Consider the following 12,312-nt stretch of genomic DNA (forward strand, 5'->3'; position numbering starts at 1 on the left):
TCAAACTGCATTCATTAATCCCACAAACATTTATTGAGCACCGATTAAGTGTAATGCATTCTGCCAGGTGCCAGGGATACACTGGTGAATAAAACAGACATGGGGGCTTCCCTGGTGGCACAGTGGTTGCGAGTCCGCCTGCCAATGCAGGGGACACAGGTTTGAGCCCTGGTCCGGGAAGATCCCAGGTGCCTCGAAGCAACTAAGCCCGTGCGCCACAACTACTGAGCCTGTGCTCTAGAGCCCGCGAGCCACAACTACTGAGCCCACGTGCCACACCTACTGAAGCCTGCGCACCTAGAGCCCGTGCTCCACAACACAAGGGAAGCCACCGCAATGAGAAGCCCACGCGCCACAACGAAGAGTAGCCCCCGCTCGCCGCAACTAGAGAAAGCCTGCGCGCAGCAAGGAAGACCCAACGCAGCCAAAAATAAATAATTAAAAAAAAACCAAAACAGACACAGGCCCTGGTCGGGAGATGAAAAGAACAAACACACACGTGACAGGGGGCTGTGGGGAGCCCCGTGGAGGGCAAGGAAGGGCCCAGTGAGGCCTGACGCAGAGGCCCTACTTAGCATCCGACCTCAGGGCTTGACAACGGGGCTCTCTTGCATGGAGATGGCTCGCCTTCCTCATTTGAACTGTAAAACTTAGAAGCAGAAACACATGGTCTTCCCCTTACATTATGATCCTAACATCTGGGACCTTCCACAAAGTTGTGAAGTAAAATTCATACTGGGAATTCCCTGGCAGTCCAGTGGTTAGGACTCTGCATTCTCACTGACGAGGGCCCGGGTTTGGTCCCTGGTCCGGGAACTAAGGTCCCAAAGCCATGTGGTGCAGCTAAATCGATCAATCAATCAATCAATCACTGGTGCCCTAGCCTCCTGCCCTACATACAGTCTTCTCTCTTTTCAACAGACCCACTCTTTCTCCATCTGGGAACCCAACATTTTTATCCTCACCTTTTGTATGACCCACCAAAAGATTCTCTCAAGAAAAAATTCATAATTCACTCCCGCTAAAGTGCATGTGCCTGATAAAAGTTTAAAGTGCTACCTAAGTCGGGGGATTTGTAGCTGGACAGGAATCAGAGTCTTAGCTGAAGGTCTGAACAGCTGCTGGTGCGACGGCGGATGGGAGATTTGTTCTGGAGCAAATGGGCCTCGCCCTGCCCTTTGGAGTCCGCACTGAAGTTAGTCTAGTCCTTTTTCCAACAGCGCCCGGGGGCAGGTGGTGGAGGGGAGCGAGCGGACAGAAGATATGAACTCTGATACTAGATGAGGAGCTTTAGAAACATTTCCAACATTTTGAGCCTCGGTTTCTTTCCTAATAAAATGGGATAGTTTCACTTGGTCTCAGCCCATGGGAATTTCAGGTGGCTGACGAGGCAGTGGGCCAGCATCAGCCTCGCTGGCTTGTTTGCAGGATTAACGAGCAGTATGTGTGGAGCACAGAGCACAGCGCCCGGCTTACACACGGGGTCTCCCTGCTCCCCTCCACTGGGGTGGTGAGGGGACCGGGAGTCTGAGGAGGCAGACCGGTCTGTGACCCTCTGGCACAGAGCACTCGGTCAGCTGGCAGGTGGGGTAAAGCCCGGGCCCTGTGCCTGGGGCCACAGAGGGGCCTCCCTCCGCTGGACACGTCTCCTTTCTTACTTTGTAGGATGTGACAGCTGAGCTGAGTCTTTACGTCGCACAAGTATTTTTTCTGCCGAAAAGATGAAGTTGAAATTAAGGATGCCTTGGCCGGGGTCCAGCTCTCCTGAAGACCAAGAGAGAGGGCAGGTGCCCTGGGGGGGGGGTGGGCGAGAGGGGAGGCGAGGGCCAGGCTCCCCTCGCTCTCTTGTGCAATCCCCAGCGTGCTGTGTGGGATGTCAGGGAACACCTGGTCTCCCGGGCTGCCACTGTTGGGACTTGCACAGAGAAGGACCGCAGGTTTCCAACTGGCTGAGGAGAAACTCGGGGTCTCACGCTGGAAGCGGAGAAGTGTGTCGGGGTGGGAGCTTGAGTCTTCTGCTCTCCCAGCTCAAGGCCATCTGACAGCCTAAGAGAAGGTCAAGAACGCTTCACCTCTTTTGTCGGTAGCCAGCTGGGGTTGCTTCCATAGCTCACTGCTCCTGAGGTCTCTCTCCTCCCCAGGGGAAAGATCTGAGAGGCACAGCACCGGGATTCTAGGCCCTCAGACAACGGCTGAGGGGATCAAGGGACACACTGGAGCCTCATTCCAAGGTATATCCGTGCAGAGGGAAGGAGCCAAATACAAAAGATCTGAACATCTTTGGATGCTTGATGCCTTTGCCAAAAAGGCAACTGGACCCCAGTCAACAATGCAAGTGTAAACACATGTGCACGACTGTCAGCAGGTCAGGGTGGGCTGGGTCAGGCTGGCGAGGTCAGTGCAGGGAGGATCAAGCACCGAGACCGCCTCAGCAACCCCTGCATTCTCGGAGGCTCAGGGTGGCAGGAGGGGCCGTGCTGCTCACAGCTTGTCCCCAGGGCCTAGGTCAGGCTGCCACATGGCAGGAGCTCGGTGGTTGTTAAGTGAATAGTGGGCTGAGTTCCCACCCACTCACACTCATGGTGAAGGGAAGAGGGAGGCCAGCAGGCAGGGCCAGGCTCTAATCCCGGGGCTAAGCTGAGCCAGATCGGATCTGAGGCAGAGCGAGCCCTGTGCCTTCTGAGAAGCTCCTCTTCCAGGGCGGCTCAGGGTGGAGAGCGGCCTGCCTTTGGTTTGTTACAAAGGGTCCCTCCACTTTGCACATGAAAACCCTTCTCAAGTGAAGGCGCGACCTGCCGGGACTCCCATCTGCCTTGACCTTCCAGAGCGCCTGCCTAGCTGGGAATCTAGGTGTGTGCGAGACCCAGGGAAACCCTTGCTTCAATATGCGGTCTTCCATCATCCCGGCTGCAGAGGGAGGTGCAGCTTCTCTTTGCCGTACCAAGATGCTCCAGCTCCTTTATAAGCTGGGGCAGCGGGAGGGGGCTAAGCAGAAGGTTAGGACAGGGAAGTGGGGGAGTGTCTGTCCTTCCATTTCAGCCCCAGTGGCCAGCCCCTGCAGAGAACACACCCTTCCAGCCAAAGCCTTGACAATACTGGAATCTGTGTTAATAACCTGGGCACAGCAGAATGGGGAGGGCAAACGCACAATGCTTTCTTTGTGTCTGATGGTTGGGTGCCTTGAGCCAGAAACCTCCTGAAACTCCCTGAAGATAACAAGAGCTTTTCTTCCCATGACAGGGGTGCCACGACTTCCAATAACCCAGGCAGCCGCATCTGCTCCCCTCCCTGAGAATGCCTGGACAGGAAAAGTAGAGTGTGTCACCCATGTTCGGGGGCAGCTGCCAGAGATGCTGAGACAACTGCACAGCCTCGGCCTGTTTGGGGGCCAGGAGGGGGCTTGTGGCGGGGAGGGTAGCGAGACTCCGAAGAGGCAGGGTCTTGCTACATAGACTTCAGTGCCTCTGCGGAGTTGAGGAAGCAAAGGACTCTATTCCTCGTGAGAGATCAAAGGCCCAGCCTACCATTTCATTGTACTGGGGAATCCAGCCGCTTGGGACAGGCTGGGTCCTTGGTGGTTTATTAAGAGTCAAATCAGCTATCTTCTCATAATGCAGTTAATATTTACTGAGGGCTCACTACGTGCCAGGCACGGTGCTAAGTGCTTCATATGCATTATCTCACGTAAGACGCATAATATTTACATCAATGACATAGGAGCTATGTCCATAGGAGCTCACTTCACAAAGGAGAAAATGAGGGCTCAGGGAGGGTAAGGAACTTGCTAAAGGTCACGGACAACACGTGGCAGGGCTAGGATGGGAATCCAGGCAGGGAACCTTCCAAATCCAGTTTCTTAACCATTCCTTGATGCCCAGTCTGTCTGGAGGAGCTGATGCCAGGTGTTAGAGGGCTACAATTCCATCCCAAACACGACGGACACCAGGAAGGGAAGAGGGAGGCCACGGGCCCATCCACAGGCACTGAGATTGTCCATCTGCCCTTCCTCCGGGGAGTCCTGGCCACCCCTCAGAGTAAAAGACCTAGAGACCTTTCCAACAACAAATTCTGGCAAGGAAGCTAGAAACTGCATGCTACCCTATACTTTTCCATGGAGAACAAAGGCTATTTCCATCAAGGTTGGAGTGTTAGGAGAAATTTTTGTTTGTTTGTTTGTTTTTTGGTAGTGAGTGCTGGGAATAAAAGACCCTTCTCGAAACCACTTCCCTTTCAGATCTGCCCTGGATTAAACTCTGGAGACTCAAAGCCACACCTTCCCACTTCCTGTAGCTGGCTGGAGCACATCCAGATTCTTCGTGCTTCAGCTGAGAGCCTCCACAGCTGGTCAGCCTCTGCATGGGAGGTAAACTCTGAGTCTGTCCTTGGCCTGCCTTTGCTTGAAAAAAAGGGAGGGCCCTTTGAACGTGGACCCATTTCCTTTTAAGTGACCTAACTTTGGACTTCCCAAAGACAGAGCCAGTGCTCAGATGCGTGCTGCACTTGCCCTCCCGCCAAACCCAGTTCAGAGTCTGGAGCTAAGGAGGGCCAAGGTTATAAGACAAGAACTGTCTCATAAGCGGCTGGGATGACAGTCCAGGGCCTCCAGCAGGCTGACAGTGCTAAGCTTTCAGATACAGTCTCTCACGTTAAACCCTCAAGAGCCTCACCCACATTGGTGGGTGAGGGGTTGGAGAGGCCATTCTTTTTTTTCTAATTAATTAATTAATTAATTAATTTTTGGCTGCGTTGGGTCTTCGTTGCTGCACATGGGCTTTCTCTAGTTGCGGCAGGCAGGGGCTACTCTTCGTTGCAGTGAGTGGGCTTCTCACTGCAGTGACCTCTCTTGTTGTGGAGCACGGGCTCTAGGCACGCAGACTCAGTAGTTGTGGCACTCGGGCTCAGTAGTTGTGGCTCGTGGGCTCTAGAGCGCAGGCTCAGTTGTTGTGGCACCTGGGCTTAGTTGCTCCGCGGCATGTGGGATCTTCCCAGACCAGGGCTCGAACCCGTGTCCCCTGCATTGGCAGATGGATTCTTAACCCCTGCGCCACCAGGGAAGTCCTGTGGAGAGGCCACTCTTGACTAGAATTCCAAAACCTCAGGAGATCTTCACAGCCCGAGTGAGCTTGCGTGAAGCTATGGAAAGTGTACGAAACGGAGCCTCGAACTTGAGTTCTAATTCCAGCTCCATCGGAATTAGGTTTATGACCTTAGAAAGTCACAGCAACTCCACGGGCCTTGGTTTCCTCATCAGGAAAACTCAGAAGGTTGGACTGGATGATCTCTAAGGGCTTCCAGTTCTGTTTTGTTTTGGCCACACTGCGTGGCTTCCAGTTCTGTTTTTATTTGGCCACACTGCGTGGCTTGCAGGATCTTAGTTCCCCAACAAGGGATCGAACCTGGGCCCCCTGCGGTGGAAAGAGTGGAGTCCTAACCATTGGACCGTCAGGGAAGTCCCACAGTTCTAATTTTCTGAGAATCTAGATTCTCCTCCTCTTCCACTGTGGCGATAAAATAGAGATAAAAACTGTGGACTTACAAAGGGGTAGGATTCAATCATGCCCTCCCAGCGAATGGCTCCGGGTCCTGGCTAAGAATGAACGTAGCAGCAGAGAGAAGGGGACCTGGACACCCCAGGGAGGCTTTCTGGCCTTTTACGCAGCCTGAGGGGGTGGGAGATAGAGGCGTGGGACGTGTCCTTGGCGGGAGCCTATGTCTCAGGAACCCTTCCAGGAAAGTGCAGACTGTCACACCAGACCCCGGTGCTGGGCTGTTCAGAAGCAGGGTGTCTGTCCTCACCTTGTAACCCACCTCTTCCACCGCCCAAGGAAGGGGAGGGGCCCAGGCTGCCCTGAGGGAGGAAAGTGTCCCAGGATAAGAGGGCCCTATAAGCCCCCGCCTGTGTGAGGTTCTAGAGCAGCACGCCTGGGAATAATAAGGCCTGGGTTCTGCCTCCCCGGCCCCACGACGCACTGAGTCAAAGCTCCGGTTCTACACAAAGGCCACGTGAGTCTCGGAGTGAAAGAAGTGGTTACTCACTGTTTTGGGGACAATCTGTTTCTTGGGCTGCCCAATCTTGAAAGGAATCCTGTAAGACAAAGAGTCAAAGAGGAAGGTTAGGAGAAATGGGGAAGGATGTGGCTGAAAAGACTTGATGAGGTATGGCCACTTCCCCGCTGGAAGGAGTGCCTCACTCCCGGGACTCGTACCACGCGCCTGCGGGTCTAGGACCATCAGCAACCAGGCTGGGCTCCAGGAGAACGGTCCCCTGTGGACAGAATCAGATGGAGGTGCCCCAGAGCATCTTTCTCTGCAATGTTTACATACATTGCAAAGGTGAAGGCAGGAAAGGCGAGATGCTGTACTAGTAACAGTCACTACAAACCTTGTGTCTTGAGGAGCTGCGAAGTCAGAGGTTGCAGGCTCACCTGGACAGCTATCATCCTTGAAAACATGACTTTAAAAAACACCACAAAGCCCACTATCATCTGTAGCAGGTGCTTCCCTACTCCTCTATAGAGAGACAAACTGTGGAGGGCTTCTTGTGGGGCTGGGGAGAGATGACAAATTGTAGGGGCACTGAGGACCAGTCAGGCTGGGTTATTTCCTGCGAGAACTGACAACATCTAAAGAAAGCTAGCTTGGAGAAGAATCTGAATCCAGCTCAAGTCTGCCTTGAACTTGCTGGCAAGCCCTGCACCTCAGGTTCTCCACTTGGAAATGGAAGAAGGCGTGGCATAATGGAAGGAAGGTCATGGTCGAGGAGTCAAACCCTGAGCACTAACCCCGCCTCCACCCCTGAGGAGCAGGCTGCCGGGTGCCGGGACTTAATTTCCTACTCCGTGAAACAAGAGGGTTAAACTGGGTAATCTAGAAGCTTCCTCTAAGCGCTGAAAATTCTACCATCCTACAGTTCTGAGAATTAAAGAAGCCACAGTGCATCCCAACAGCTACAGAAACGCAGGCTTCTCCCACCAAGGTAGGCGTGAGTTAAGCCTCCCTGGCTGGGATCAGCTCAGGGGAGAGCCCTGAGGGTGCAGGTTGGACCCCACTCTCACTGCTCTCCTTCCAGTGCTCAGGACCAGTGGTCCCTTCCATTCAAACCTCCCGCTCCCACTGCTTCCCCCCTCCTCCACCAGGCCCCTCCCTCCACACCCCCCTCTCCCCGAGCCTGGCTTCTCTTGGCCCATACTGACCAACACTGCTGCTAAGCCCAATGGTATAATTAACCACCGATAATAACCCCAGACAACGATCTGGTTGAGAGGCTGGGCCAGCCTGAGTCACAGCAGTTTAAATTTAATTTCTGGAGGACATCCTGTTTATTGTTAACCCAGCCCCGTAATTTGGGAGCGTTAACCCTTTGGGGGCCCGGCTGATTCACGTGGCTTCTGTAAACAAATAATCTCTGGCTATGTAATTACCAGGGGAAGGTAAGCTATGGAATTGAAAAGGAAAGAAAAAATGAAATTGCCATTTCCCTCTCTCAGACCTGAAGAAGAAAGGTTAAGGGGATAGGAGAGCCTTAGTCCTCTCCCCCTCCCCCCAGTTACTTTTGCCCAAATCAGGGACTCGAGTTGACTGACACAATGGTTTTGGACAGTGAGCAACTGCCCGCAAGGACCATTTTGGTGACACTGCAAACGAGGTCCTGGTGGCATTGCGAAAAGACTGATCGGGCTCTGTGTGAAGCATGTTGCCGTATAAAAAGCTCTGGACCAGGAATCAGAAACCCTGGTCTCCGCCTCTGACTAGTTTCTTAAACAAACTATAAAACAAAGGAGCTGGACTAGGTAGCCCTTTCAGCTTATCTAAAACTTGAATTCTAAACTGAATCTCCATTCCAAGAATGTGGCGAGCAGGACAAGCATTCTGAAGAATCCTCAGAGCCGTCTTCAAAGTGATTCCAACGTGGCGTCCAGTACTCCAGACTAGCTACAAAGGAATTAGGAACTTAGATTCCATTATTTGTGGTGCCACAGCCTCTCTCTAAATCTTAATTTAGAAGCACAGTATTTTTAGAGCTGCAAGTTACCATAGAAATTTTTCCAGTTCAACCCTCTCATTTCGGAGATGAGGAAGCAGATCTGGAGGGGTTCAGTGACTAGCCCAGGGTCATTCAACAACAGGACCCAGAACAAACAATCAGGGTTGTGATTTCTTGTCCAGTTTTCTCTCTACTACTCAGAGTTTAATACTCTTTCACACAGATATGTCATATGTATTTGAAGGAACCAGGAAAAAAAATCATCTGGTCAAAATACCTAATCTTAAAATACTATGGAATTTAGAAAGGGTTCATTGTTAAAAGACTGGAAATGAAAGAGGACTGTGTTATCAGGAGAAGGAGGCTGGTGCTGAACTGGGTGCTTCTGCACAAATGAGAGGCTACGTGAACTGTGTAGAAGGAACCAGGCCTCTGTAATCTCACTGCAGCTACTGACAATCACCTATAACTTTATCATATGATTCTGATTAGTTTTCACCTCACCTCTTCAAAAGCCATCTCCCTGCCTGAAGAATGCCTTAAAAAAAAAAAAAAAGTAACTTTTTTTTTTTTTTTTTTTTTAAATTTATTTATTTATTTATTTTTGGCTGTGTTGGGTCTTCGTTTCTGTGCGAGGGCTTTCTCTAGTTGCGGCGAGCGGGGGCCACTCTTCATCGCGGTGCGCAGGCCTCTCACTGTCACGGCCTCTCTTGTTGCGGAGCACAGGCTCCAGATGCGCAGGCTCAGTAGTTGTGGCTCACGGCCCCGGTTGCTCTGCGGCATGTGGGATCTTCCCAGACCAGGGCTCGAACCCGTGTCCCCTGCATTGGCAGGCAGATTCTCAACCACTGTGCCACCAGGGAAGCCCAAAAAGTAACTTTTGATTTGCAAAGTTTTAGATTTATAGAACAATTGTAAAGACAGTACCTAACTCCATATATCCCACACCCACTTTCCCTTATTATTAACATCTTATATTTGTATGGCATATTTATCACAATTAGCAAACCAATCCTGAAATATTAAAGTCTACACTTTATTCAGATTCCCTTAGTTTTCACCTAACGTCCCCTTTAAGTTCCAGGATCCCAGCCAGGTTGCTGCATTCCATTTAGTCATTAAGTCTCCTCAGACTCCTCTTGATATTTTCTCAGACTTTCCCTGGTTTTGATGACCTTGACAGTTCTAAGGAGTGCTGGTCAGGTACTCTATAGAAATGTCCCTCAACTGGGACTTGCCTGCTATTTTTCTCACGACTAGACTGGCGTTACAGGTTCTGGAGGGAAGGAGTGAAGTGCCATTCTTGCCACATCATACTGAGGGTTTGAGCTATCAACCCGACTTCCTACTGCTGATGTGAGTCTCGGTCACTGGGCTGAAGCAGCCTTTCCCAGGATTCTCCACTATATGGTCCCTTCCCCTCCCCCCCGCCTTTGGAAGGAAGCCACTGGGCACAGCCCACACTTAAGAAATGAGGAGTAATACTCCACCTTTTTGTGGGCAGAGTATTGGCATAAGTTATTTGGGATTCTGTATGGGAGATTTCTGTTCTCTATTTATTCAGTCACTTATAGCAGTATAAATGCATCGATATTTATTTTATATGGATTATAATCCAATCCTACTATATTTTGTTGCTCAAACTGTTCCAGCTTTGGCCACTGGGAGCTCCTTCAGCTGGCTCCTGTCTTTCTGACATACCCACATCAGTGTGTGTGCGTGTGTGTGTGTGTGTTTTGTTTAGTACTTCCTTGTTTTCTGGACTATGAGATGCTCCAGGCTTACCCTGTACACTTCCTGAGCCAGCCCTAGAACTGGTCGAGGAACTTCCTAAACCAGCAGTCACTGTGCCTCTATAATATGGTCTCACCCCGCCTTTTCGTTTCCCTTCCCATTCACCCAGTACAACTACTCTGATTCAGCCAAGTGGCTGTTCATTTATCCCCGAAATCTAGACGCCTCAGAAACAACTTCCTGTCCCAAAGTGGGAGGTCCATTTTTCTAGTGCCAACATGTCATTAATAATTTCATCAGGACAAAAGGCATAAAACTTGGACTGTCCAGGGCAACTGGGACATATGGCCACCCCACCCAGAGGGAACCTTTCCCTTCTCCTGGCTTCATCAAAGCTGCTCTGAGTCCCAAACCTTGCTTACCTTCTTCAAAATGTCTACGCCTTTATTAGGCATTTTAAAATTTCTACCTTTTACAGTTGATTACAGTTCATCTCTTTAAAAAGCAAAACATGCTCAACAGAGAAAACTGGAGAAGTACAGAAAGCTTAAAAGGGAGAGAAGAGAGGGAGAGAGAAAGACAGAGAAGGAAAAGAAAAAAAAACCCAAACAGCCCTCAGTCTCATATTGAAAAGATAACCAAGGTTAATATTTTGGTGTTAATTATACTTTAAACATTTGCAGAAAGAAAAAAACCTGAAGCAGATATGCCAAATGTTAGTAGTTAATTCCGGGTGGTGAGAATATGATTACTGTTTTCTTTTTTGTACTTTCCATACCTCTCAAATAAACTGAAGAAAAAAAATCCCTTAAGTTTTTTTCCCTGACTATAAAAATAACACCTGATCAGTGTCAAAAACTTGGAAAACCACAAAAGACAAACACACACACACAGATACAAATACATAAAATCCCAGAGAAAAAGTAATACCCCGAATTTCAGTGTGTACAGCATATGCATATTTACACAACTTTTAAAAAATAAAGGAAACATATATCAGGAGTGTTTTTATATGCCAATACACAAGTTTTCATCAGCCTCTTAAGAGCTACCTAGTATTTCATTAATCAACTGTATCACTAGTTTTCTTTTTGTAACCCACATGGCTTATGTATCATTTCAACTGCCTCAAGTTTTTCTTCTATTATAAACAAAAACCAACGGCTAAATCTTTGGGTACATCAAGGATTAGTCACATAGGATAAATTCTTTTTTAAAAAATAATTAATTAATTGTTGCATTGGGTCTTCGTTGCTGCATGCGGGCTTTCTCTAGTCGCGGCAGGTGGGGGCTACTCTTCATTGCAGTGGGCGGGCTTCTCATTGCGGTGGCTTCTCTTGTTGTGGAGCATGTACTCTAGGTGCGCGGGCTTCAGTAGTTGTGGCTTGCAAGCTCTAGAGCACAGGCTCAGTAGTTGTGGCACATGGGCTTAGTTGCTCCACGGCATGTGGGATCTTCCTGGACCAGGGTTCGAACCCATGTCCCCTGCATTGGCAGACGGATTCTTAACCACTGTGCCACCAGGGAAGTCCAGGATAAATTCTTAGTATTGGAATTGCTGGGTCAAAGGATACATGCAGGTTCAAGGCTTTGATTCGCTTGCCAAATTGCCCCTGAGACAGACTGAAACAGTTTACATTTTTTAAAGGATTGAAATCATTTACCACCAGCCCCAGGATTTTTTTCCTGTCTTAACGTTTACCTTCCCATTTTGTACATGCGTGTGTTTAATGTACAGAGGCTTTTAATTAGTATGAAGTGAAACTGCCCAAATCTTTTTCCTTTATGATTTCTTCTTTTGGTGTCATACTGAGAAAGACCTGTCTCTTCCACTCCAACACAGAAAAATTTCACCTAGACCTACTTTTTACTTTTATGATTTCCTTCTACTAATCTAAGTTTTGCTCTTATCAAAGTTATACATGTGCATAGTTTAACAAGGCAACAATGTCTGCTAAGTAAAACATGAGGTTCTAGGCTCCCCTAAACTCAATTCCCTGTGATGAGCACTTCTAACGTGGATGGTTTTGTTTTGTTTTTGATACGTACCTTTGCATCTCTAAATAAAAATGCGTGTATTACCACCCTGTGATGATTAGGTTTTAGGCCCTAGCTATTGACTCTTTATCTTGGAAGAGGAAGATTTAACTAAACAAAAACACACACCTCTTTTGGGTCTTCACCCCTACTACCCAAAGGTACATTTGCAACTCTGCCTTCTCAGTAGAGGTATACTGTGATCTGGTTAGAGCAATGTGAAGTACACTACTAGGAACAGAACATGGTTTGTTTTCCTTCCTGCATGTGGCAGCCAGCAGACTGTTCAGCTTCAGCCAAACCTTCAGGAGACTGCGGAGTTCCCAAGCCAAAACCCCCAGCTGAGCCACTCCCAAATTCCTGACAATCAGAAACTGGTATTATTGTTGGGAGGCACTAATTTGTGGGGTAATCCGCTCCACAGCAATACAGAACTAAGAACACTGCACAAGTTTCCCTAAAACTAATTTTTCCTTTTCTTTCATATGCTTAATCTTCTAGATGTTTATCCCTAATCCTCTCTCAGTTGTCTAAATCTACTCTCAATACATTCATGC

The 12,312-nt window shown here is 49.1% G+C and overlaps 1 protein-coding gene across 3 annotated transcripts in view; it reads right to left on the bottom strand.

The window, feature by feature from the left end:
- BIN3 (bridging integrator 3) overlaps nucleotides 1-12,312 on the bottom strand; it is a 46,791-nt gene that overhangs the window by 16,077 nt on the left and 18,402 nt on the right. For all 3 annotated transcript variants that reach the window (XR_011075161.1, XM_068552852.1, XM_068552853.1), the window contains exon 2: nucleotides 6,037-6,085. Coding sequence is in view for 1 of the 3 variants with exons in the window: in XM_068552852.1 (XP_068408953.1) it covers nucleotides 6,037-6,085 (49 nt within the window). In the remaining 2 variants the exon portion in view is untranslated. The remainder of the gene's footprint in view (nucleotides 1-6,036; nucleotides 6,086-12,312) is intronic.

Source organism: Eschrichtius robustus, chromosome 10 (genome assembly GCF_028021215.1).
Source record: "Eschrichtius robustus isolate mEscRob2 chromosome 10, mEscRob2.pri, whole genome shotgun sequence".
NCBI lineage: Eukaryota > Metazoa > Chordata > Mammalia > Artiodactyla > Eschrichtiidae > Eschrichtius > Eschrichtius robustus.